Source organism: Dermacentor silvarum, chromosome 4, assembly GCF_013339745.2.
Source record: "Dermacentor silvarum isolate Dsil-2018 chromosome 4, BIME_Dsil_1.4, whole genome shotgun sequence".
NCBI lineage: Eukaryota > Metazoa > Arthropoda > Arachnida > Ixodida > Ixodidae > Dermacentor > Dermacentor silvarum.
In genome coordinates, this window is record NC_051157.2 from 127,887,613 (window position 1) to 127,915,446 (window position 27,834).

The 27,834-nt window shown below is 47.9% G+C and overlaps 3 protein-coding genes across 3 annotated transcripts; 2 read left to right on the forward strand and 1 right to left on the reverse strand.

Annotated features, from left to right (window-relative positions):
• Positions 1–1,119: 1,119 nt before the first annotated feature.
• LOC119448278 (elongation of very long chain fatty acids protein 7) lies at positions 1,120–1,956 on the reverse strand. Its single transcript, XM_037711671.2, has one exon. The coding sequence runs from the start codon at positions 1,954–1,956 to the stop codon at positions 1,120–1,122; it is 837 nt and encodes a 278-aa protein (XP_037567599.1).
• A 4,891-nt stretch (positions 1,957–6,847) lies between these two features.
• On the forward strand, positions 6,848–7,285 carry LOC119448889 (uncharacterized). Its single transcript, XM_037712099.1, has one exon. It carries the CDS (start codon positions 6,848–6,850, stop codon positions 7,283–7,285), a length of 438 nt encoding a protein of 145 aa, XP_037568027.1.
• Positions 7,286–21,419: 14,134 nt separating this feature from the next.
• On the forward strand, positions 21,420–27,568 carry LOC125945203 (gametocyte-specific factor 1 homolog). The gene is made up of 3 exons (XM_049666815.1): positions 21,420–21,533; positions 24,697–24,806; positions 27,475–27,568. Exons 1-3 carry the CDS (start codon positions 21,426–21,428, stop codon positions 27,554–27,556), a joined length of 300 nt encoding a protein of 99 aa, XP_049522772.1. The 5' UTR covers positions 21,420–21,425; the 3' UTR covers positions 27,557–27,568.
• The last annotated feature ends 266 nt before the right edge of the window (positions 27,569–27,834 follow it).

Genomic DNA, 27,834 nt, shown 5'->3' on the forward strand with positions numbered 1-27,834 from the left:
GTCGGTTACGTTAGAAATATAGATAATTTCCCCCTTATGCCGAGGCCTAAGAACTCGACAGTGTCCTTACGGCACGCATGATGAAACACACCAAGATTAAGCGAGAGCCTACAGTTCACCCTGCTTTAAAAAAAACTATTATCCCTCTATTTCGTCTCTCATTTAGAGAGCACGACTGAGGGCAACGAAAAAGATTAAGTTGCGTGCATATTTTTGTCATGCAGCTTAATCGCAGCATGTGCAGCAAACTACGCGCTACTGCGCGCACCGACAACCCCGAGAAACTAACGCAGCTTTTGAGTAGGCACGATTAATTCAGCAAGCACACATCAATCAGGGGTTTTCCTAACGGAACCTGATTATCCTTCATTGAACCACCAGCTTCGGCACCTCTTCTTTCCAGAAAGCTACTCTCCTATGAATCGCCGCTATTTGACCAGCTAGCTCACCGTTAACGGGCATCAGTAGCCTGGTAGGTTCTGTCATAATGAGAATTTAGCGTATTTATAGGTATGAAACCAGCCGTAAGGGACTTAACATTTCAACAGCACCCTACACGCCCTTCCTTGAGAAAGTCCTGCTATGACATTTGATGGTATCAATTCGTCAAGACAAGGCATGGGCACTACAATCTTCGCGGTAGGGAATGATGCTCTCTGAGTTCCTGATCGAACTATGCCGCATGCTTAACCCACTCTTCCCAAAAAAGTGTCTCTCTATGAACACTTTCTATTGCGTGGCGAGCTTTCACAAACACAATTAAGAAACAGCTTGTACCAAGGCTCGCTTACAGTACGTTGGTGGCTTGCATGAGTCACGTGGCGGAGTAATGCACATTCTGCACAGAGTAGTTGCACGCTTCATTAGGTTGCATAAGCTCAGTTTTCATGGCCATTTGTTGTAACTGTGGCTCACTCGGGGCACGGAGCGCTGTAGCGTTGCTTTGATGACATGAACGGAAGAACAGGCGCGGTGTGTTACAGACAACCAAATCATTGTCCTCATAGGTTGCGGGTGGTGTTGCAGTGCAGGCAATGACTGAAGAACTGCCGCATGGACACCACCTGTAGGCGCCTGTAGTCCTTCCCGTTCGATGACCAAGGACAGACGAACTCACGACTAGTCTCTCTTGAGCATGCACACGCCATCGGTAAGTGCCTCCGAGAACGTCTTACGCTTGTACTCGAAGAAGTAGAAGTTGATGAAGAGCGCCAGTCCCAGCATCCCTTGAGGCATCGCCACCAAGAGCAAGTACCGGGGATATCCGCAGTCATAGAAGATGGTGATGAAGCCGTGAGCGATTATGAGCACGTGCTGCACGATCTGAGCCGTGGTGAGGTGCTTCTTCCACCACACGTAGCGCCGGTACTCGGGCCCGCAGGCGGCGAGGAAGTAGTAGCTGTACATGACCACGTGGATGGCGCAGTTCATGATGAGGCCGAATAGGGTCTGCCCATCGGCGCCTAACGTGAAGAAGAGCCAGCCGTTGACCACCACTAGGGAGTGGTGCATCACGTGCTGGCGCGTGATGTGGTCGTACTTCTTGCGCAGCACGAAGAACACCGTATCCAGGAAGTCGGCGATGCGCACGAACAAGTAGAAGTAGCCGTAGTACATGATGTTGAGCGAGTGTTCGTCTGTCGAGTAGTTCATTCCCTGGCAGAAGAGGTTGTAGCCACCGTAGAGGTAGGAGTTGGCCAGGAACTTCCAGCAGAAGAAAGCGTTAGACACCACCATGAACACGTTATAGACATTGATGAGCCTTTTGATGGGCAGGGGCTTGCGCGACGCCATCAGCTGCGGTCCGAGGACATAGATGAAGAGCAGGTAGCTCGATACTATGACCGTGATGAAGACGGGGTCTCCCACAGGATACCAGTCACGGGTCCTAGGGTCAGCCTTGGTGTACAGCCACTGACGCAGCTGGTCCACGTAGTCGATTCTAAGCGAGGCCATGGCTACGTGTGCTGTCCGTTTGCTTGGCCGCACAGAAGACTTCAATGACGGCGGCTTCCTCGCTTAGCCGGTGCCCGATTCACGTGGGAGAAAGTGTGACGACGGGCCGACTTTCGCTCTTAAAGGAGCCGAGGGCGAGGGTTGGCCCCGGCTTATTGCCATGTGGGTCAGGATTACGTAAGTGGGACAGCGCGGTGGCGTTGGCCCCACCGGATGTGGGGCACTGCCGCTGAGAGACCCGTTGGTCGGCCATCGCCCCGGAGGAAAGCGCGTGCTCCGGCGGCCAAGTGCGCTCCTGCCTATTATGCGCCGTTTCAGTGCGGACTTTTGACGATATACACCCCACGGACGTGTTTTATTTGTGGCTTCCATTAAGCTGGGTGTTAAGCTCGAAGCATTCGCACATTGTTTGTGGCTGAAGTGAGAGCAAGCAGTGGACAGTCACACCCGTGCGCTATATACGCAAATATCTTGCAACGTACGTTATAGCGTAGCATAGTAATTGTCACAGCTTTTTTGCAGGGGCTGCCTTTTGCTTATTGTTACAAAGAAGGAATTAATGTTCTGCGGTGACGGCTCTTAAACGTATTTTATCAGACCTCATACTAATTTTGTGCCTGTCCGTATATCGTTTGGAGACAAAAGGTAGCCAACAGCTGGTGAAACACATGTGTATATTGCTGCCACAGAGACCAGGTGCCGAATTCAGAAAACATTTGTTCTTAAGTGCAGTTATGATTGGCCGACAGCCTTTGGTCATAATTTGTCTGGCATCACGTTTAGCTGTCATCTTGTCATACAAGGAGTTCTAGCGTGTGTGCGTGCGTGCGTGCGTGTGTGCGTGCGTGTGTGCGTGCGTGCGTGCGTGTGTGCGTGTGTGTGGATGTGTGTGTTGTGTGTGCGTGTGGAAAACTTTCTTAAAGAGAAAAATAACGTAAAAAAGGCTGCTTAAGGGTGGGGTTCTTGGTCCAGAGCTCCACTGGAGCGGGCTGGTCGCTGGACCTGATCTAGAATAGCGTTTGCCAACTCCAGATCGTAGTCCGCGAGTCGCTTCTCCCATGGCAGAGATAAGTTTGAATTGTGGGTGGTATATAGTACGCATAAAACATTACTTTTTAATGAAGAAAATAACTATTTCGGATCCCTAAGTTGTGAGATATTAGGGAGCTATGTTTATGCACCCTTGCATAGTCAAAGAGTACCTGCGTGGATATTACCGAAAACTACGGACCAGAAAGACATATGTGAGGCATTCCCGAGCGTCTGCGTGGTATGTTTAACCCTACAAAGCCTAAACACAAGTCCACAGCAAATAATATTACAACTTGTTCACCTATATTTCTGGACGTGGAGAATACATACGCACAAGAAAACTAATATATGTGTGTGATGACAGGTTCCTCGGGTGTGATTTGTGAAACTGAGTTCAGGAAATACAAAGCCAGTTTCCCCCAAAACAAACCTAATATTCATTGCAAGAAAAAGAAATCAAGAGAACACTAAACAGCCCACAGAAAGTACATAAAAAACAAAACTGCAACTAGCCACGTTAGTCCACGCGATAAGTTCAAACGACTCTCGGTCTAGAACAAATAAAGAAAAAACTCAATCATCGAAAGTCTTAGTTACTCGGGCAGTGCGTTGACAACAGCACTGGCACTTGCGTTGATGGCGGTAATGGCGTGGCGGGCGGAGGCATACGAGGGACGCGGCCACATGGTAGGGCAAACCGCGGACGTCAGAGTCCAAGGCTGCCGGAGTCGAAGGCCGCCCAACTGCAGCCGCTACAGTTGAGCGGCGCATGTACTGGTTCTTTGGCTCGCGGTTCCGCCCTGGTGCCTCTCACCATCGTCGCTCAAGGTGTCTGGTCACCCCCAGGTGACCTCTGCTCTTCATACGGTGGCTCAGGATCCGCAAAGGAGCTCGGGATCGGCAACAGGGGCTCAGTATTGTAGTGTACGGCAGCACTACATGGCAGCACTGCATCCTCGGCTATATAAGGGTTCAATAAACGCTGTTGGGCACGACTTGCCCACCCGGAGAGTTGGCTGCAGTGTCACTCGCCCGCTCAACATGGTGTCAGAAGTGAGATCGCGTCTCGGCTGATCCCGTGCTCGCGGCTTCGACAGAGGCCCTGGCCCCGCTGCTCTCCGTCGAGGAAGTTACCTTCAATTCGCCATGGCCACCGGTACAGGCTCTACCAGAACGCTCGCTGCATGGCCCAGCTGCGTCCACCACCGGCCCTTGACTTTGACAACCCCAGCTCCTGGCCCACATGGCTGCTGCAGTGCGACGACTACTCGTTCGCCACCGGACTTTACGCCGCTCCGACGGAGGTCCAGGTGCGCTCTATGCTCTACTGCATGGGCCTTCAAGCCAGGGCGGTCCTCGCGTCCACCACGCTGGGAGAGGCGGACCTGAAGGACGTCGTCGCCGTAAAGAAGGCGTTCACCGACCACTTCGGCCAGCCGCCGAATGAGCTCTACGAGTCAGCTCGCTTTCACCGCCGTACGCAGCAGCCGAGTGAGTCGGCCGACGCATTCTACACTGCGCTTCGGACGATGGTCAAGCGTTGCAACTATTCCTCGCCCGACATCGAAGAGCGTCTTGTCCGAGACCGTTTCCTCGTGGGCTTGCTTGGACGCAAACTCTCGGACCAGCTTTGTCGGAACCCGAGATTGACGTTGCACGAAGCGCTCACGCACGTTCGCCAACACGAAGACGCCGATAACGAATGCAAGGCTCGTGACTCGGCTGATTCATCGACGCTCGCCATCGACGCCCTCGCGTTCGCAAGGGAAAGCCAGCGTCTTCTGATAAGACTACGCAGCAGCTGTGCCCATTCTGCAGACGTACATCGCATCCTCGCGCCGACTGTCCGGCTCGCAGAGCGTCCTGCAACTTTTGCCACAAGAGTAGGCCACTTCGAAAACGTGTGTCTTAAGAAACGCGGCAGCGGGAAGCGCACACCGAAGCCTTCTGCCAGCTCCATCGAGCTACATGCAGTTGCGGGAGAGCGTCCGAACGCGAAGTTCGTTGAAGTACTCGTCGATGGGTGTCCTACTTTCCTTCAAGGTGGACTCTGGCGCCGAAGTTTCTGTCGTACCCAGTACGTTTCCTGGCGTCCCCTCGAAGCTTCAAGACCCCAAGAGCGAGTTGAAAGGAAGGCCGTGGCAACAACATCCTGCCGGTCATAGGCACTTACGTCGCTACCCTGTCATGGCACGGCAAGCACACCAAGCAGCTGCTCAACGTCCTGGCAACCAAGACGGTCCCGCTGCTGGGCTTCCCGGCAATCCAAGCCTTGGGCGTCTGCACGTTTGTCGACCAAGTCTCGGGGACTCCACAGCCCTCGGGCGACTTGTGTCTCGATCCCAGCCTCTTCCGAGGACTTGAGACACTCCCCGAAGCCTACACTATAAGGCTGCAACCCAACGCTACGCCTTTCTCTTTGAGCGTACGCCGGCGCCTTCCACTCCCTCTCCGCGACGTCGTCAAGACTGAGCTAGACAAGCTAGAAGCAGAGGGCGTGATTCGTCGTGTGGGCACACCCACTGACTGGTGTGCTGGACTTGTTGTCGTCCCCAAGGTCTCGGGCGGTTATCGGCTCTGCGTGGACTTGACGCACCTCAACAAGGTGATTCTTCGACAGCGTCACGTGCTTCCTACTGTGGGACAATGCCTCGGGTTGCTCGGAGAAGCCACATTTTTCTCCAAGCTAGACGCGACGTCGAGCTTCCACCAAGTGAAGCTGTCCCCCGAGTCTCAAGAATACACCACGTTCATTTCATTTCATTTCATTTTATTATCTTAAAGACCCCGTTCGGGGTATTACATAAGGAGTGGTTAACCCCGTTTGGCCGCTACTGCTTCCTCCAACTGCCGTTTGGGATCGCGTCTGCACCGGAATACTTCCAGCGACAGATGTCCCGGATCCTCGAAGGCCAAGCGGGTGTGGTAAACATGATCGACGACATCCTCGTCTTTGGGACGCCACGCTCCGAATACGACCGTCATCTCCGGCAAGTCATGCAACGGCTAGCAAAGGCAGGAATCACGCTCAACCGGGAGAAGTGCTTGTTCGCCACTTCCAGCGTCAAGTTCCTTGGCGTCGTGGTCAGCGTTCAAGGCATCTCTCCAGACCCAGACAAGGTTGCGGCGATCCAAGCCATGCATGCGCCTGAAGATGTTTCAGGGGTCCGTCACCTGCTGGGCCTCGTGAACCACATCGGGCGCATCTTACCCCACGTTTAGGAGGTAACCGCGCCGATTCGAGCCTTGCTGCTCAAGAACTCTGTCTGGACTTGGGGTCATGCGCAGCAGTCTTCCTTCTCCCAACTGAAGAGGCTGCTGTGCTCGGAGATCTGCGTAGCTCGCTACAGCACCTCCTACACTACCATGGTCTCGGCCGACGCCAGCTCCTATGGCCTCGTGGCAGTACTTCTTCAGGAGCAGACGTCCGGTGAGCGTCGGGCCGTCGCTTTCGCATCGCGGTCCCTCACACCCACAGAACGCCGGTACAGCGAAACGGAGAAAGAAGCTTTGGCAGCCAGCTGGGCGGTGACATGCGTGTGCAGTCTGCTGCGGCAATACAGCGCCAACGGCTGGCCCCGGCAGTCCCAATTGCCTCTCCACGTGAAGAGGTACTGGCAGCACCGGGGGGACCTCACCGTCTGTGAGGGACTGCTTCTGAAGGGGTCCCGCATCGTCGTGCCGTCCGCCCTTCAGAGCTGCACGCTCGAGCTCCTTCATGATGGGCATCAAGGCATCAACCGGGGCAAAGCTCTGGCTCGGGAATCAGTCTGGTGGCCGGGCATCAACAACCAGATCGACACACTGGTGTCCTAACTGCCCCACGTGCGCCGAAACCAGGGTGCAGCGCTCGGAACCTATGCTGCCGTCAACCACTCGAACTCGACCCTGGGAAGAGGTGGGCGTCGATCTTTTTCATTTGAACGGCCAGGACTACGTCCTTCTGGTGGATTACCGGTCACGCTTCCCGGAGGTCATCAGCCTGCGCTCGACGTCAGCACCTGCTGTCATCAGCGTCAACAAGAGCGTCTTCACGTGCCACGAGATCCCGGGACTGGTGCGCAGCGATTATGGTCCTCAGTTTGCTGCAAGAGAGTTCTCCGCCTTCCCCGATTCCTACGGTTTTCGCCACGTCACTAGCAGCCCCCGTTTTCCACAGTCGAACGGGGAGGTGGAAAGGAGGCTGAGGATGGTCAAGGACTTGCCGCGGAAGGCGGATGATCCCTACCTTGCACTTCTGGCATACAGGGTTTACTCCGTTTGGCATACAGGGTTACTCCGTTTACCCCTGGGGTAAACGGAGTGAGCCCTGCTCAGTTGCTCATGGACAGGCGCCTACAGACCCGGGTACCGAAGGCGTCGCACCAGCTGTAGTCTACCTGGCCGCCTTCGGTCCCATTCACTGACTACCGGAGACAACCGGAGGCGCCAAGCATCCGACTTCAACAGAAGACACGCGGCTCATGAACTGCGGCCTCTTCAGGCCGGCAAGCAGGTCTGAGTACGGGACGTGAACTCCCCCGCGATCATCATGGGGCCAGCTCAGCGCACTCGCTCCTACGTGGTGGAGACTCCGACGGGTGTGCTCCAGTGCAACCGGATGCACCTGGTTCCAACGACGGGATGTCCTGCGGAAGGGACTACCAGTACACCTGGAACTCCTGCGGTGGTGCAGACCGCCATGTCCCCAACAACGCCTGGAGCTGATCGAGCAGCCCAAGACCAGGAAACCGCATCGCCTCGGGAAAGCACCTCCACTGCTGATGCACCCCGCGGTTCTACTTCTACGCCACGCGTCTCTAGGTTCGGCAGAAATATCCGCAGGCCGAGAAGGCTCGACCTATGAACGTTTTGTGCCGTATCAAGAGTTCCTCTGTTTTGTTGTGTTATTTCACAGAAGGGAGGATGTAGTGTACGGCAGTACCACTAGATGGCAGCACTGCATTCTCGGCTATATAAGGGTTCAATAAACGCTGTTGGGCACGACTTGCCCGCCCGGAGAGTTGGCTGCTGTGTCACTCGCCCGCTGGACAAGGATCAGCAACAGGAGCAGGAACGCCAACAGCAGCAGATGCAGTAGGAATAGCCGAGCGCTATGCTCGGTGGATCTCTCCAGGGACAGCCAGGGTCATCCTGGTTGTGTTGAGGCTCTCGGGTTCGGGTATGGACCCCGACGACACCAACCTCGACAGCAGCGATCTTCGAATTCCCGTCTCTGGGCGAACTCTTCTCCCATCGAGCGTTCCAGTATATCTCCTTCTGTTTGCCTACGGGCGCAGGACTTCGCCGGCCACGGGCAGCAGTCAGTGATCGGAGGGAGCGGTGACGCCCCAGAACGGCTTCGCAGAAGGCCCCGGTTGGGTGAAGTCCTGGAGGCTCGAGTCCGGAACCCGACGGCCCGTCTTCAACTCCCCGTCCGGTGGCCGACCTTCTCCTGGCGTCGCTTCCGGAAACTCTCCCTTCTTCTGCCAGCGCGCCCCGCTTTTCCAGCTTGCTTGCTTGCTTGCTTGCTTGCTTGCTGGCTTTGCTTGGCTTTGCTTGGCTTTGCTTTGCTTTGCTTGCTTGCTTGCTTGCTTGCTTGCTTGCTTGCGAGAGTGGCTCACATCCACTATGAGGGATTGGCCAAGAATCGGGTGATTTAAGAAAAATTATCGGAGTCTAAAAAGAATCACTTTTGAGAAATTTTGAATGGCTAACGGAAAGGCACTTTCTGCATTATTGTTGGTTACCTTATCGATGTGTAACGATCAGGAAAGTGTCGAGGTTATGTGGACGCCGAGGTATCTATAGGAGGTTATGGCTTCTACGGAAGTATCATTAAGGTAATAGTTCGGCGGTGGAATACTGCTGCGAACTACACACATACATTGACATTTAGTTGCGTTCAGTTGCGTTAACCATACGTCACACCAGTTAGAGATAGCGTTAATATCGTCTTATATGAACTTCCTATCAGAATTGTCGAGATTTCACAAGGATAACACAGTCATCAGCGAAAAGGTAAATATTAGAAAAACATCATTGGGTAAATCGGTAATGTAAATTAAATAAAAGAAGTGTTCCTAGAACTGATCCTTGGCGCACACCAGAGTCTACGGGGTTAAATGGGGACATATGGCTATTTGACGCAACGTACTGTTGCAGTAAAGTATGGACGCAGCATGACATCAGTGAGAAGAAAACTTGGCATAGGACATGGCAAAATGTATGCACTGAAAGATAACCAGGGTAATATCATCAGCAATTTTCGATGATATAGTAAAAGCAGAGGAAGAATTCTATACTGACCTATACAGTTCCCAGAGCAGCCAAGCTATACTTTGATTCGAAGAAGTGATGAACAGGATACAGAGGCTCCTTCTATAACTAGCGATGAAGTTAGAAGGGCCTCGAAAGACATGACCGGGGGAAAAGCTGCCGGAGAAGATGCAATAACAGTCTATTTCAATTCAATTTCAATTCAGTTTATTTTTCATTGATAATAATTTTTACAAAACTGTTGGGCTAGTAGCCAAAGACTAGTGTAGGCCCATAGTCAATATATATGTAGCAGCAGCGACAAAATCGAGCGCATATCTAGTTATTAGTGATAGAACCTAATATTGTTAGGTGAATACATACACTTAAAAATTCAAAAATAAAAACAGTACATATCAATCACTAGTAATAAAACATAGAACTGTTAGGAGAATCTAAGATGGAGGAGATATCATGCTTGAAAAGCTTGCAGCCCTTCACACGCAATGCCTCACGACTTCAAGTGTACCAGAAAGCTGGAAGAACGCCAGCGTTATACTCATCCATAAGAAGGGAGATGTTAAATAATCGAAGAATTATAGACCCATTAGCTTGCTTTCAGTATTGTATAAAATATTCACCAAGATAATTTCGAATAGAATCAGGGCAACATGGATCATATCCATGTCATCAATCAGGTAATAGAGAAATCTGCAGAGTACAATCAACCTCTCTATACGGCTTTCATTGATTATGAAAAAACATTGATTCAGTTGAGATACCAGCATTCATAGAGGCACTGCGAAATCAAGGAGTACATGAGGCATACGTGAATATCTTGGCAAATATCTACAAGCATTGCACAGCAACCTTGGTTCTCCACAAGAAAAGTAGAAAGATACCTATCAAGAAAGGGGTCAGGCAAGGAGACAATCTCTCCAATGCTATTCACTGCATGCTTAGAAGTATTCAAGCTCTTAGACTGGGAAGGCTTAGGAGTGAGGATCAACGGCGAATATCTCAACCTTCGGTTTGCAGATGTCATTGTCCTATTCAGCAACAATATGGACTAATTACAGCTAATTGTTGAGGACCGTAACCGAGAAAGTGTAAGAGTGGGGTCGAAGATTAACATGCAGAAGACAAAGATAATGGTAAATAGCCTATCAAGAGAACAAGAATTCAGGATCGCCAGTCAGCCTCTAGAGTCTGTAAAGGAGTACGTTCTAAAGGAGTATCTAGGTCAATTACTCACAGGGAACCCTGATCACGAGAAAGAAATGTACATAAGAATAAAATTGGGTTGGAGTGCATACGGCAGGCATTGCCAAATCATGACTGGGAGCTTACCACTGTCGTTGAGAAGAAAAGTGTACAATCATTGCAGTCTACCGGTACTAACATATGGGCAGAAACATGGAGGTTAACACAGAAGCTCGAGAACAAGTTAAGGACCGCACAAAGAGCGATGGAACGAAAAATGTTGGGCCTAACGTTAACAGATAGGAAGAGAGCGGTGTGGATCAGAGAACAAACGGGGATAACCCATATTCTAGTTGACATTGCGTCTGCGTAAGCAGGCGTTTGGTGTGTGGCGACACCACGGACCCGAGCACACGAGGGTTGAACCCTCCCCCGCCTAACCGTGCATGGCTTAGCCAGTGTCCGGGGAAAAGGGGATCCTGGGGGTTGAGCCGATGCCGGGAGTTTGGACATTTAAGGCCCCTCGGTGGAGGCAACACGCCCCTTTGGCCTCGGCTTCACGTAGATGGCACCCCCGGACTGACCCTACCGGGCGAAATCGGTGGTTGCCTTTTCCTGTCCCCTATGTAATCTTCGTCTCTCGCTCTCTCACTTTCAATCTTTCCTGTCTTCTACTCACTTCATTTATTTCTCGTTTTTCCAGGCAGCAAGGGTTAACCGTGTGTATCTATCCAGTCTTAGGTATGTACATTAGGTTATAGTGGCGATGCATAGCTGGCATCTGCAGGTTTTTCGTAACCTGTAGCGTCCTCTTGTTGGGCTTGGTGGTGGGTGGCTACCACCGCAGCCGAATTTTGAAACCATATTATGGCAGAAGCGTTCCCCCGACTTCCAGATCGGCGTCTGAAACGAGGTTACACCGATGCACTCTAAATTTGCCCTCAGAACTGACCTAGACACCTTCCCAAAATATCATGTCCTTCACAGTGAAGGAAACACAACTGTAAGGAAACTGTCACCTTTCTTAATATCGAAATGCTTAGCAAACACAATTGGGCCTGGCTATAAAGCCTCAAAGATGGCAAGCGCAGACCTCCTCTTGAACTGACAAAGAAAGCTCAAGTCGAAAATCTCGCTGAACTCACCAGTGTCGGTGACATTAAAGTCACAATCTCTCCACATCGTTCGCTCAACACAAGCAGGGGAGTAATATCAGAAGATTTCCTGAACCTTAGTGACGAAGATCTCCTTGAACGATTCCAAGATCAAAACGTAATTAAGGTACAAAGGACGAAACGAAACGACCAAGGACCGACGAAACGACCAACAAATCCCCATGAAACACGTAATACTAACATTTGGAACTAGTACTGTGCCCACATCACTCGAAGCAGGATACCTAAGCATCAACGTCCGACTATACATACCGAACCCGAGGCGGTGCTTCAAGTGCCAGGGGTTCGGACATGCATCAAAATCAAGCAGAGGAAAAGAAACATGCGCGAAGTGTAGTGCCAACGACCATCCCTCTGACGACTGCAGTTGCTCCTGCACAATGTGCCAATTGCAAGGGAGACATCCAGCTTACTCACAGAGCTGCCCTTGCTGGAACAAAAGAAAAAGAAATAATTGCAATCACCGTAAAAAGAAAAAAATTCATTCTATGAAGCGAGGAACACGTTGGAGCACTTACCTCAACTTAGCTATGCCAGTGCGGCGCGGCAGGGGGCAGCGCCACACCAGTTTCAGGAGTCTACAGGGTCCACGCACAGTGTTCCCGTAGAGACTCCATCCGCCCCCTCGGTAGCTGCAGACAGTGCTGCTCCATCATCATCGAAGACGGGCCAGCAGACCACAGTGTCGCAGGGCCCAAAGTTGAACCGAACCCCACGGCCCGAGACGCGCGTCTCGGCGCCTGGCTCTCGATCGTCCAGCGCCTCGGAGAAGGCGATGGAGGTCGACCCAAAAACCCCTTCGTCATTGACGCCAAAAGATCCGCGCTCCCTGGAGCGCGCCAAGAAGGAGAAACTTCTTGTAACTGCGCCGAGAAAGGGACAGGTAACCTGAACGGCTACCGCCCTTTATTAGAGTAGTGATCTTTTTATTACTTGTCACCTATCACTTTTTAGCTCACACACACATAAGTAAACAGTTTTATTTGTCTTGCAATGGCTTTCATCATCCATTGGAACTGTAGAGGCCTGATCCATAATCTCGGTGACATCAAAGACATTATAAATAAGCTATCGCCAGTTGCATTCTGCCTTCAAGAAACGAGCTTAGGCCCCAAAAATACACATTTTTGAAAGGTTTTTACTTTCGTACGTAAGGACCGCGAACACTCCAGCCGTCTGTCAGGAGGAGTCGCCATAGTTGTGCAGGGCGGCACTCCTACCTGAAATGTCCAATTAAACACATCTCTCAAGGCTGTAGCGGTCACCGTTCTGTCTCATAAAACCATCACCATTTGTTCACTATATCTTCCACCCCATACCTATTTTACTACTAAAGATTTAGAAAATTAAACAGACCAGCTGCCGGAGCCTTTTGTTTTAGTTGGAGATTTTAATGGTCATTGTACTCTTTGGGGCAGTGGCAAAACTGACCGAAGAGGCCAGCTCATTGAAGATTTTATTTTGCCAAATGATATCTGCCTTTTAAACTCTGGTGCATCGACGTATTTTTCACCAACTTCACGCACTTTTAGTTGTTTAGATTTAGCTTTTTGCTCATCATCTCTTTTTAGCGATCTTAAATGGGAAGCCTTTGACACGTCATGTGGTAGTGATCACCTGCCTGCAATCATAAAACTCTTACCATCACCACCAACCTTAGGCATTAAGCCACGCCAGTGGAAACTGCAGCTTGCTGACTGGCCAGTTTTTATTGAGCATGCGAAACTGGATATAGTCTTGTCGCCAGAACTGAGCGTTCACGAACTCAATAAAAAATTTGTTGAGGTTATAATCTCAGCCGCAAAAACAGCGATACCTCAGTCATCCGGTATTTTGCGCAAAAAGCTAAATCCCTGGTGCACGGAGAAACGAGTGTACCGTAGCTAAAAAACAGCAAAATAAGGCCTGGGGAATCTTACGAAGGTATCCAACCAACAACAACCTCCTAGCCTTTAAACAGGCCAAAGCCAAAGCAAGATTTGTTCGGCGTCAGGCAGAGAAATCGTCATGGCAAAAATATGTATCTTCAATTAATAGTTCGGTCACATCTAAACAAATGTGGGACCGGGTTAGAAAATTTAAAGGAGAGTACACATCATACACAATACCACTACTTACAAGTCCAGGCACACAAAAACACTAGAAGACCAGGCCAACTTACTAGGCGAACACTTTTACAACATATCAAGCTCGGCGAATTACTCAAACACATTTTTAAAATACAAAGAGTCGGCTGAGAAACAGAGACTGCCCATTACCGGCGCTTCAATGGAACGATATAATGACACTCTTACAATGCAGAAATTAAACAGGGTTCCATCGGCCGGTAAAAAAAAACAGCACCAGGTCTTGACCGGGTCCACTACACAATGCTGGCACACCTGTCTCAAACATCGGTAGAGGCACTCCTTAAATTTTTCAACAAGATATCGCAATCTGTGGTAATGCCTAAAGATTGGAAAAACGCAGTAGTAGTGCCTTTTCTAAAATCTGCCAAACCTGCAACATCTCCAAGCAGCTACAGACCCATTGCATTAACAAGTCGTCTTGCCAAATCATATGAGAGCATTCTAAACATAAGACTCACATTCATCCTTGAATCAAGAAACCTAATAGACATGCACCAGTGCGGATACAAAAAGGGCTGGTCCACCACTGACCATCTCGACCGACTAGAGCATTAAATACGTGAGGCGTTTCTGCCCAAACAACACTGTCTCGCGGTTTTCTTTGACTTAGAAAAAGCGTACGATACCACATGGTGATATGGAATTTTGAGAGACCCTGCTGATTTGGGCATTCGTGGGAAAATGTTAAACTGCCTATGCTATTTCATGTCAAATAGAACATTTCAGGTGCGTCTCGGCGCAACACTTTCACGCACATTTACACAAGAAAATGGCGTCCCACAAGGTTGCATTCTCAGCACGACTCTCTTCATAGTAAAAATGAACTCTGTTAACAAAATCATTCCATCGTCTGTGATGCATTCAATATATGTCGATGATTTGCAAGTGGCTTGCCGCGCCTCAAACCTATCCACCTGCGAAAGACAGCTACAAATCACAATAAATAATCTCACACAATGTGCTGACAAAAATGGTTTGCGCTTTTCAACCCACAAAACCGTTACAGTGCTGTTTTCCCAGAAGCGTGGCTTACATTGCGATACTGTTCTGACACTGGATGGTGCAACACTGCCTGTCAAACGAGACTACAAATTTTTAGGCGTAACATTTGACACAAAACTGAACTTCCTAGCCCACATAACACAACAAAAATTAAGGCAAACAAGGCATTAAATATTCTCAAAGTGTTATCGCACAAGCACTGGGGATCTGACCGAATATGCCTACTACGTATTTACCGGTTCCTTGTGCGTAGCATTCTCGACTACGGTAGTGTAGTTTATGGTGCAGCGAGGCAATCCTACATTAAACGACTTGATCCAATTCATAATCTTGGCCTACGATTGGCGAGCGGTGCCTACAGAACATCGCCTGTCCTAAGTTTATACGTTGACTGCAATGAGACTTCCCTACAGCACCGCAGCACCTACTAACCCTTTCCTATGTACTGAGGATTCTGTCAACACCACAACATATATGCTATAAAATCGTAACACAATGCAACTCTCGGTTACACTACGCAAATATACCGAACATGATACGGCCACTTGTCTTACGACATGAGGAATACTGTCAGATTTATAACATTCCTCATGAGGTCCTACAGGTTGCTGAAAGGCCGCAAAGACTGGCCCCATGGTGTGATTTTACACAGCTTTGTGATTGGATAACGCACTTGAAGAAAAAGGACACCCCACAAGAACACATAATGCAAGAGTTCCGCACTATTCAAGACAAATATAAAGATCACAGATAATTTTACACATATGGTTCTAAAGCATAAGAATACGTGGGTGTGGGAACCGTAACGGAAAATTGGGAAAATAGCATTCGAATACATAATTCTGCGTCAGTATTTACCGCCGAAGTTATGACTATATGGACGGCAGTAAACAAAGTTATCACCGACAAACAGAAGAGTGCTGTCATTTACACCGATTCGTTGAGTGCACTCAGAGCTTTAAATTTAAAATCCGCCTGTGAACCACTGCTTGGCGATATCTTAAACATGGTTGTTAATAACAAATACGGACGAACCATACGATTCTGCTGGGTCGCTAGCCATGTTGGGATACGAGGTACCAGGGAATGAATCGGCAGATAGATGCACGGCAATGGCAGCGCACAAAGACCTAACTCCCTCAAAAATTCCATACAAAGGCAGTATCCGAGCAATTCGTAAAGCCCTGACATCAAAATGGCAACAGTAATGGGACTCCTGCATTAATAACAAGTTACACATAACCAAACCCCTGCTTGGCGAGTGCAAATCGTGCAGTCACCAGCAACGGTTCTACGAGGTGATCCTATGTCGACTTCGAATAGGGCACACACATCTGACACACAATTTCTTACTTAGAAAAGAAGATCCGCCAACCTGCGATAAGTGTCATGACTCATGAACCTCTTACAGTAATGCACATTGTTATGACATGTCCTCATATAGAAACACACAGACGGAAACTTCTGCAGAATCTGTATAACTTAGAGATACCTTTACACCCCGCCTCATTATTGGGTGATGATCCGCTAGTGCCATTCACTGACTTGTTCGAGTTTTTAGATGAAGCCGGTTTTTTACATAGAATATAAGGTAACGCAGCTTTCGCTGCACCAACATTTCATTTCTTAATGCCTTGTGGCTGGCGCAGCATGGCCTTTGTCGCTTTTGCGCCATTAAACCTGAATTAACTAACTAACTAGTTGCATTACGCAGAAAAGATAGAGATGGGCAGGCCATGTAATACGTAGGATAGATAACCGGTGGACCACTGGAGTTACGGAATAGATACCAAGAGAAGGGAAGCGCAGTCGAGGACAGCAGAAAACTAGGTGGGCTGAAGAAGTCAGGAAATTTGCAGGCGCGAGCTTGAATCGGCAAGTGCACGACCGAGGTAATTGGAAATCACAGGTAGAGGCCTTCGTCCTGCCGTGGACATAAATATAGGCTGATGATGATGATGACTGTGAGCGATTGAGGAGAAAATGTTGAAGCCATGCAAACAGGTTTTGGATCAAGACTAAGTTTGCTAAGTTTAAATAGAAGCAATTTTGTGACACAGTTTGTCGAAAGCCTTGGCGAAGTCAAAGAAAACACAGTCTGCGAAGGAACCTTTGTCAAGAATAAGGTGAAGGCTGCGAGTAAAGGAAAGAAGTTGAGTTTCGCAGCACAAGTTTTATTGCGATAGCAATTATATGGACACTCAAAAGCAGATTTCTGCCGTCGGCGTCGCCGTCGCCGTGAGGTTCCGTATGACGTCAGTGCAGATGAAATCGTCGCCGCGTGCCGTACGCTGTATGTGCGAGTGAAAGGGCGCGAGGGGCGCCCGCTTTCACGGGGAGTGAACGCACGGCGGAGAACAAACGCGTGTTCTGCGCCGTGCTCCCTTAAGGGCTGTAGAAGTAGGCGTCTCTTTCCTCCTTTACAATCACCATATATGTAGAGCAAACGCGCCTTCTTCCGACGCGCGAAAGGCCGTGGGGGAGGGGGGGGGAGGGGGAGGGAGGCGACGTTTAGCTGCGGCACCAAGTGCCTATTTATATCAGAGGCTCCGGCAACAGTCACCAACACCGCACGCGTTTTTAGCGAACGCGGGCAAAACACCGACGGCGTCGACAACAGTTCTGCGTGTTGCCGGTGCTGCTGCATGTCCAAGTTTATACAGCTGATAAATCTAATATCATTACTGCGTATAGCTCTCTACAAATTTGCTATCGCAATTGATGCTTCGCCTTTCAGGTGAAACTGCGACAACTTTTTTTCTGCAGCCCCTTAGGGAGTGTGACTCAGCGCCTTGGGGAAGGTGCCGGGGATGTAAAGAAGAAAGAAAAGAGAAAAAGAAGAGAGAGAAGGTCGAACGATTACACAGCCGAAACAAAGTAGATGGTCGATTGTTTCCTGTTCTCCGGGGATTGCGCCAGGCCTTTGCTGTACTTCCGGGAAGCCGTCCGGGTGAAGAGGTTTTGCGCGCAATGACAGCGAGACACAGAGAAAAGCATTCACGGAGCGGGTCTGCTGGTTTGCGTTGTCGGCATTGCAATGTGGTGTCGGTCTTGCAAGCTGCGCTATGCAAGGCGCAGTGACGGCTGTAAGTCCCAGACGCGCGAAAAGAAATTATCATCATCATGAGTAATAGGATGAAAAGTTTTTGCGCACTTCCGGGAAATGCTGGGCTATGATCGCCCAGCTTCGCTGATTCAAGCGTTGCGCGGCCGAGTACAAAGTTAAGCATTCCTTTTTTTTTTATTATTCTCATTTACTCAATGCTGAAATTTTATTACACACTATTTTAATTTATTTATTATCGCTTTCTTTCAAAACTTCATTTGCATTTTTATCATAATACCAGCTGGCTCGTGGCCAATCCCACACAGTGAGTTTGTGCCATTCTTAAAGATATCATCGTCATCATGTGTTCTGTTCATGGCAGGCATTGGGATATTTTGTCCTGCACTCGACTGGTCTTTTTCTTTAAGATTGCCCGATTTTGTGCCTATTTTTCTGGCCGAGTTTTTAGCAGTAATCCTAGCTTTACGTAAATTAGACCAAACGACTACAACAGCTGCTATCCTTACTGACTCCCTTTCTGTTTGCTCTTCCCTTACCGCCTCTAATGAATCACCTATGCTAAAACTATTTTACTTGCTAGTTCCTGCCCATGTGCAATGTGTTCATTTGATTTGGGTACCTGGTCATAAAGGGTTGTTTTTTAATGAAACTGCCGATTCACTGGCAAAGACCTCTCTTTCCGGCCCTGTTCTTCCCATTATACCAGTGACTGCACACATCACGGCGGCTAGATTTCGGATGCGATCAATTAGAAAAGCCTTATCAAACCCAGTTCTGACTGCTTCTCCAGATTATAAGCACCTGATATTTCCCTGGCGTAGCGAATCCTGTAACACAAAGATGCTTGAGGTCTCTCTCACCAAATTACGTTGCCGTATACCCTCCCTAAATTTCTACTTACACAGGTCGGGTTTGGTTCCCTCCCCCCTCTGCCCGTTTTGTAATGAGGAAGAGACGATACACCACTTTCTTCTATCTTGTCGCCGCTTTACTGCGGCAAGAAAACGATTGTTGGAAATACCTTTTCGAAGGCTTGGCCTGGACTTAACAGAACCTAATATTCTTTCGTTCGGGGCGTCCACTTTGGGATTCAGCCACAGGGATGCTTGCTTCGCCGTCCAAACGTTCCTTACAGACTCCAAACGAATACCCTGCTAAATTCTATCCTTTTCTTTTTTTTTTTTGTACTTTCAAATTTCTGATTACTCATTCGATATGACTTTCTTGATTTACTTTAACATATAACTCTACGCTGTTGAATACTAATTTCATAGATATTCGGAAATGTATCCTCAATATTAATTTGGAATAATCCACCCATTTCTTGGCCAATCCCCCTCCGTGGGTAGGAGCCACAGGCGTGATAGGCTACAACAACAACAACAAGTAGCACGCGGCTGGGCAGCGACGGAAGTAGCTCCTGATTTCGCCTTGCAAACAACTCTTCGCATTGGTACCGGCTCTTTACTTTCTGCGGCGCAACTCCTCGTGATTTGCTCCCCCACTTGCCTGTCCTAGCTGTCGTAGCTGTGTCCTCGGTTCTGTCAGCCTGCATCTGCGAAACAGGTAAGCGCTTTAGCTCGACATGACGAAAGCCGCGAGCTTTCTTGCGCTCCGGCTAGAGAGCTATTGCACACGCCGTGACACACAAAGAATAGAAAAAGTGGGCTTCGGTTTCTCTAGCCACGTCCAAAATATGATTTTATCGTCAAAGCTAATTTTAGGTCACATTTGAGGGCTGCCTTTCATGCCTTCCGTGGTGCTGCTTTCGGGCAATGTGAAGCTGCCGATTCGCCGAAATTCTATAGTTATGTGCGGGTACGGCGTGGCAGGGCGTAGTACTAAGGGCGTTGAGTTGTACGAAGCAAATTTAAATATTATGAAACACAGGCATGCGCCGCATTCCTTGTCTATTGGAGCGCGCGCCGTACAAAACGCCTGCCATCTAACCGCGGTGTCACATGTACCAGCCAGAAGGGCTGCAAATCGCTAAGGTAGCCGACTTTCTACTGGTTCGAAGAGACGTGTGTGTGTGTGTTCGTGCGTGTGTGCGCGTGTGTGTGTGAGAGAGAGAGCTACCCTGCACACTGAATTTAAATTCTTTCGGGTGCAGGAGTGTGAGATGTCTTTATAAATTTATAGGTCCAGGGTAACTGCTTAACTTTTCAAGAACACCATAATGACGTTTGAGTCCCGGCGTAGTGTATGAACAAAGTGAATGCATTAAGCCAATTTTCGTTATTTTATTCAGAGTGCAGACATTTATCTTTTTAACAGGACGTCGTACTTGCAAGGCGAGTTTTCAAGACTACGCACTAGATTAAAGTGGAGCGTTGTAGCCTCTTCCTGTACTTCGGAGATATGCCAACCGCTATCGATTGAGCAGGTGTATGCTGAAGTCACAACGGCACGCTCCCACAACTCATAAAAACCATGCTGGAAGATTTATAATCTCATATACACGTAATATATATATATATATATATATATATATATATATATATATATATATATATAAATTACATGTCCTCCCGCCATTAGGTCCCCGCTGCGGTCACCGGGCCGATGGACGCGCACCGCTGCTACTTTATCTGGTCGATCGCATCTTGCAAGAAATCCGAGCAATGTGCCAACCTAAGGAGCATATATCTTGTACCATAGTTTATACAGGCTCATCACGTCGTGTCTTGTAATTCAACAAGTTTTAATGCTGAATAAAGCTTCCGCTGGCTCTGCAAAATTCACGACTGGTAGCTGAGGGACGCGTTTGTCACTGAAACCTGCAGCGCGTCACACTGCACCATTTTGCCTTGCTGGCTCACGGAAACTTCGCTTTCACCCATTCCCATACTTTGTGGGATGTGCATATTTTTCTGGGCTGATTCCATGGTCTGCAGACTTTTGGTTTAAATTAAGATAATTTATCTCCACTACACCATCGGACTTCCAGCTTTAGTTTGCTGTACATTAGAAACGATACATGTTGAGAATGTATCATGGAGGACTATTTCACCCCTGAACAAAGAGATCGAATGTTTGATTTCAAACTACGGTGGCCCAATTACTAGACAGGTTTAGCAAGAGCGTTGCTTACGCTCCGCTCCGATAACGTATCACGCACTCCGCTGGCAGCATGAACTACATCGATTTCGCTTATTTGGCACGCGCGTCTTCCAGAGACGCCGGCCGGCGCGCGCTTAGCGTGGCCGTAAAACGACGAAGCAAGCAGTAGCCGCAACGCTTCGCTCAAACGGCTTCGTAGCGGAGCGTGGGCAGCGTTCTTCGTTCGGATGCCGATGTAAGCGTTGTGCCGCAGGCGCATTAGCGTTCCCGACAGCGTTCCGTTGAGTAGCTGCGCGCAAATCTTTAGGATACGCCGGTCCGAGCGGAGCGGACCGTGAACGCTCTACTAAAGCTGTGTAATTACAACTTGAGCAAAGCGGGAACATTTACATGTGGCAAGCATTTTGTGCACGGTAAAAAAAGGTGGTCGAAGTTAAACCGCAGTCCTCCCTAAGGTGTGTGCGATAGCACATGTGTTTCCTCAGGTCTCAAATCAGTCGACCAATCACAAATTTAACCTTCGTAGCCATTTTCACATTTTGTTTCGTTCAGTTGAGGACCATGGCAAGCAACCAGGCTGGGCACGAATCCTTGGTCGCCTGTCCCTACAATCCTGCTCATATTGTGAAGAGAAGTCGCTATCAGATACACATCGCCAAGTGCAAAATGGTGAGTGCCAGCCTGCAGCAACTGGGCAGCAACTACTTACTCCTTTATTAGAAAACTAAGCCAACTTAAGAAATGCCTGATTGTTACAGCTTGCCGTAGTGATTGTCCTAATTACAAGATACTTTTACAATCCTGCTCATATTGTGAAGAGAAGTCGCTACCAAATACACATCGTCAAGGCATTGTTTGCGTCCAGTTTGGGGCAATACTGCTTTCAGAAGAATGCAAAGTCAGTTGGCGGCTGATTTTTCGGACCCAGTGATTATTAGGACTTGCATTGCCACCGCATCCATTGATTGAACTTGTGCGCAAGTTCGTTCATAATTTCAGGCGCTATTACACGAACTTAAAGAATGTTTTCGCTTGTGACCAAGATCATTTTAGTTGAAATTAAATATTACAGAACCTGTTCACAGTGTCCTCTCAGAACCATTCGGGAATTTTTTCGTAAGTGCTCATCTCGAATACCAAAACAATGTATTATTTCTCACGAAAATTTTTATTCGACTGTAGCATTTTATTAGTTTTAAGGGTTGACATTTCTGGTATAATAACAAGCAATCATAGCCTTCAACCCTGTTTCGGTACCTGCTAAACTCGGCGCACTTGGTGAAGAATAACCGACACCACATCCACAGTTTTCCCTACCATGCTTACCGCTTTTTACCATATACAGGAAATAATGGAGCAAGAGATAAATGCGAGAAATTAGCTGTTATTGTTAACTTCAAGGTAGAAATAACTTGCTGGAGGCGGAAGCCAACCCCACATCTTCTGCATAATGCGTGCTGTACTTTACCAATTAACCTACCACTGAGGCTATCCTCTTGTCCCCTTTCTTGCGTGTATGCGTATCAGTGCAATATTAAGTGAAAGCTTTAATTCGGGGGCTGCTATCAAAAGAGATGGTAACGGAGAAATCGTTTTTCTCGGCAGCAAATGCACCAAATTTGAGCTTTGTTGCATCAAAAACAATAAAGTAACATCTAGTGACTGCGGAAAACAAATTTTGTGTTAATGCTGTAAACTTCATATAAAACCGTTCAATATCTGAAAAATTCTGAAAAACTAACCTATAAAGTTTACAACCATGTAACTCAGCATTGAAAAACGGTATCACCATTCTGTAAACCGCGAATAATAATAGATCAAGATCAATTATGTATCAGGTGTTTGATTATGAGACGAGAACTAAGTTGATGCTTTCCGCACCCTTACGAAGTCTACCACTAATTGGTTATCAGTACTTTCTCAAAACCTCTGTAAATTTTTTAATAAATTTACTTTAGTTATATATTTATATGTCAATATTGCACACTTCACATGCTCTGACAGTTGCAATTTATGGAACTGCGATATCTGTTTTTAGTGCAGAGTCATGGATTTTTCGTGGTTATATTTTTGTCCAATTTGTGGTAACTTGTGTGCAAAATTCCTGGCCCTAAACTAAAATTTCGCTTCCGCTACAGTCACTAGATTATATATATATATATATATATATATATATATATATCAAATGCCACAAAGTTCATTCAACTCGGCCCACTGATTCTCTCACAAAAGCATTTCGAGCTAAAGCTTCCTCTTGCACCTGGAACCGCAGTTGCGCTGAAATGGCAGAGCATTCGCCTCGCACAAGGGACGCACTGATCCGGGTTCGAATCTCAATGGTTTTCTGATAAGTAGTGATGTCCGCCAGCCTGGTGTTCGGCTACTTGATGGGGCTCGCATCTCGAAAGGAATTCTTATAAGGGATTCCTACCCTTCTGGTGATTTATAGGCGTGGTCTTAGTTCGTCCACCCGCAGACGCCATTCTGGTAGACCATCCTCCACGGCTGTGGCAGACAGACGAGTGCAGCAACCGGGTACCTACGGGTAGAGTAGGTACAAGCGTGCTCCCGGCCAGATGCTCAGTCATTATGTGACGTCAAAGTTTTGAAAGCGGTGTTTCTCCCCGACGCAAGGCAGTCTCCGCCTAATAAGTGCATTGGGACGCCACATGGGAAATTGCCACCATGGCAGCAGCCCAGACCCCTTTCTTCAGGGTTTATTGCGCCTACAGTGTTCGACGCGACTTGCATGGCAGATGGTAGCAGATGTGGGACGTTATTTAGCCACCGGTGTCACGTACTGTGAGCATAGGAACCGGAAACTGGCCAATCAACCCTCATATGCTACCTCATGGCATGGAGGCTGCCAGTGTTCGATTCGGCCCGAAAAAGTATTACTCACTCGTGCATCATCAAGACTCCTGGTGGCAGCATTATTCATTCCAGCATCGTGAGGCGCCTCGTAGCTGTCAGGGTGCTGTTTCTGGTGCGCAGTAGCAGTTGGTTCGCGTACTGCATGTGTTGGGCCAACATGTATTCGCCACGTATGGTTCACGAAGGGAAAAACCTCACAGGACGGTTGCGAGTGTGTAACACCAACGTTTAAGCGTTAAGACGCTTAAACGTTGGGTGCGTATTAGACGTTATCACTCTCGACCTCACGCACTTGATCCGCCGACAAGCGACATCATCTGGTTGTGTTACAGGGAACCAAGCTTTGCATTACGTCACCGAACACTCCTTATTCAATGACGGAAGCATCGCGTCACCTTCCACCAATGAAAGCATCTCTCTCGCATGTGGACGCCGCCAGAGACGCAAAACTGAGCAACGAGCTAAGAAAAGCTAATGCTTTAAAATTCTAATCCACGATGTCAAAGAAGGAACCCCATGAGTGTATTGCTAAAGCCTGCTACCACTGTGTCTGCATCGCTGCTCAATCGCAACTGCCAATTTATAATTAAGCTGAATGATTCTTCTTTTCACTTGTCCTCAAGACTGTTACAGTTACCCTTGACAAAGAAGTTCAATCTGGTAAGCACCTTCATGATGACCAATGTGGGTCGAAGAGTTTATCGGTAGATACCTTGCATACTAATATATTTTCATGCGTCCTTCTACGCGTTGAGAGAAATCTTTACTCCTTGTTATCTGTGTCGTTTTCAACCTGCCGCACGAGATGTTGCTTTCGTCATTGAAGATGCTTTCTCAAGGCCTTGAAAGTACCTGCAAACACTTGACTATCTTGAACAAGGAACGCTGCTAACAAATTGTTTTTGTGTAAGTCTATTCTGGACCTGCATTACAGGGCGCAATTTTCTCTCTTCCCCAGGCTTACCCTGAAAAAAACATGAAGCAATGCCCATTCTCAGCTGACCACGTTGTTCCTGCCACTGAGTTTATGCGGCACACATACACGTGCCCACTCAACAACACAATCAGGTAACCAAACGTATCCATCCAATCATAGCAATTGCTACAACAGAAACGCATACGGGTTCCTCGAAAGAAAGCCTCGTAGTTGACAAAAAATTCGTTCTGGTCCGGGACTCGAACCCGGGACCACCGCCTTTCCGAGGCAGCCGCTCTATCTTATGAGCTAACCAGGCGGCTAGCAGATGGTATAGGGTGAAGTCGAATTTATCAACTCGAAGCAAAGGCAAGTGCTTGACGTGATAGTTTAGCGGAAACCTGCTAGGTGGAGAGAAGTAATTAAATGGACAATGAGACATACACCCAAACGTAGCAATTGCGGAAAGGCGGTGGTCCCGGGTTCGAGTCCCGGACCAGGACGAATTTTTCTTCCACTGCGAGGCTTTTCTTTCGAGAAACCGGTGTGGGTTTCCTTTGTAGCAAGTGCTACGTTTGGGTGGATGTCTCATTTTTCATTTAATTACTCGTCTCCACCAAGCGGGTTTCTGCTGAACTATTACGTCCAACACACAGTTTTCAAGTATTGTCCTCGCTTACCAATACCCGATTTTCAGGGTTTTTTTAATGATCTACCGAGCATTGATTCTGACCGTCTCTTGGCAGATGGTGCTCTTTGGCGAATGCGGAGATGTACTTGACTAAAGGGGGGCGGGGTGTATTTTGTAAGTGTCCACCTAGTGGACATGTCATTTCGTCTGCTGCTGAAGTCTGGTTGGCTGGTCTGGGGTACGCGTCAGAAGGAGACAGGTGACCCCAGCCAATCAGTACTTTAGCAGCAGACGAAATGGACACATCCACAGGGTGGACACTTACAGAATACGCCCCTTGGGCTTGCAATGCAAGCCCAACTTACTTTAGTGTGCAGCGGAATGCCCCATCTGTCTCGCTTTCTTGCTTTGGCTTAACCATTAGAACCTTCCCATATTTAGCCTTCAGTGGTGACTCGTGGCGCCTGCAGATTTCAGTGATGTGATTTTGCAACAGCCATAAGCATTCATTCATTCCTTATTTACTTGTTCTACCATCTGTGACAGTTGAAGTTCTTTCTTGCCATCTTGCACGTTTATGTAAATTATTGACACTGTTACGCTTCTTCCCTCTCCTGTTCTTGTGATGTCTTTTTTTTCACCGAATAATTTTCGCCCTTGGGATATCAGCGCTGTTTTTTACTTAACTTGTTTCGCTGTCCGTGGAGTTAAAGAGGGCATCAGATGGTGACATAGTCTGGGTGCCTTGATAGCAGGCAATGCCGTTAAGCGTGGTAACAGTCTTTGAGCAGCCCCCACCGCTCTGTTTTCACTGTGGCACATAGCGTTGGTAGCACACGGCCACGGCGGTTGCTGTACGCCTCAATTGTTATGCGGGTCAACCACACGAACGCCTCATAGAGCGACTTGGTGGCACGTGGTATTTCAAGCACTAGAAAAGTGGCTTTATGCTGCGTCCCCTCTGCGTGTCGGGTCGAGGTGAAAAGGTCTCGGAGTGTTTTGCTTGCTGCGAGATCTGGAGCGGAGAAAGACGATGCAGGCTCGGTTGGAGCGGGGTCACCAGAAAAGTTACCGACACGTCTAAGATGTGCGAGCAATCATGAAAAAGCACGCTTTGGTTCTTGCTTTTCCGAGACGCTTGTTATGAATGCGTTTATTAGACAACCTTAGCGTGGCCTCGCTTACAGACCCCTCCGCTTACTTTCCACTCTCTCCTGAAACGCAGCGAAATGCGTCGATTTTGCGTATTCAAGAGCGCGTTTGAAAATCACGCGTGGCATATGTAGCACAATTTTACTTCAGGGGTTTGATTACTTTCGGTGGCGTACATTGTTTGCACGAGAAATCGAAATGATCATTTGAACAATTATTCAATGTTCACTAATTAACTAATAAACTAAATACTTCATTGCACATATTGCAATTTACGAATGGTAGCCGTGGACAAGAAAAGCCATATCCACTTAAAAAACTCTGAGGATGACATTAATTTGAAGATACACCTTCCCAAGGTATGCGATGAAATGCAGTGGTGTTGCAGTAATGTTTTTTTTTTTTAGATGCCTAAAAAGGCGTGTCGCTAAAATAAGCAACGAAAGCGCATTTTTACCGCGAGTATATGGTAACGCCTATCTTCAAATTGCTGTTAGTTTCAAAATTTTGTTCCGAGTCAATGTGCGTAGCGAAATCACTGGCTTCAATTCGTGAATTCAAATATGCAGACAAAATATCGAAATAAAAGTTTATTAGTAATTTTTTTATAATCAGTCAATTATGAATTATATTTACCGTGTAAGCAATGTCCGCCTCTTTGAGTAATCCAGCTCAATAAGTATATTTGTGCGATACGCTATAGGCGATTTTTCTTTAATTTCTGCTTACGTTAAAATAAAGCACCCAGCGTATTACTGCTCCTTCTAGCACAAAGCTAAAATAGATGCCATTCCTAACGAAGCCATCTTGCCACCGTTGCACCTTGCTACGGATATACAAGCTGAAGCTGCACATATGGTTTGCAAGTTACATATTCGAGATAACAGCCACCACTGCCCTTGTCCCCATGATAAACCTAACCCGGACATCGGGGATAGCGGATACTTTAAAACAGCAATGCAGTAGCTGGGGTCTGCTGACCGCAGGAACGAAAAGGTCACTGCTGTACTTAAACGCCACTTCCGCTTTTCTCTCAGCTCTCTAGGCCACTCTACAGGGACCACGTCCATGCTGCAGTTGGACACCGACTGGAGGATTCCCTACCCTGCACTGAAATAAAGCTGCTCCGTGTATCTTCTTTACGATGCACAAGATCGCGGTGCCTTTTCTCTGTTGGGTGTGCATTCCTTTTTTAATGTGAAGCGTTATATTAGGAGCTCTGAGCAAGGTCACGTATGGTAATTGTTTCAGCTTATCGGTGCAACATATAAAAATCTATTTACCGCTCACAAATCCGGCAGAATATGCTAAAATCTTAACCTACACCTAATAATGCCATGTAATACTTGAACATCACGAGGACATCAGCGATAGGTAATTACCGAAATTTAAAATAA

What these genes read in the sequence shown, in the direction of transcription:
- LOC119448278 (XM_037711671.2), bottom strand. Translation starts at nt 1,956, where the DNA reads ATGGCCTCGCTTAGAATCGACTACGTGGACCAGCTGCGTCAGTGGCTG.
- LOC119448889 (XM_037712099.1), top strand. Translation starts at nt 6,848, where the DNA reads ATGCTGCCGTCAACCACTCGAACTCGACCCTGGGAAGAGGTGGGCGTC.
- LOC125945203 (XM_049666815.1), top strand. Translation starts at nt 21,426, where the DNA reads ATGGCAAGCAACCAGGCTGGGCACGAATCCTTGGTCGCCTGTCCCTAC. An exon ending in ACATCGCCAAGTGCAAAATG is followed by an intron (nt 21,534 to 24,696) that starts GTGAGTGCCAGC and finishes TCTCTTCCCCAG; the next exon opens with GCTTACCCTGAAAAAAACAT. An exon ending in CCACTCAACAACACAATCAG is followed by an intron (nt 24,807 to 27,474) that starts GTAACCAAACGT and finishes CTTTTCTCTCAG; the next exon opens with CTCTCTAGGCCACTCTACAG.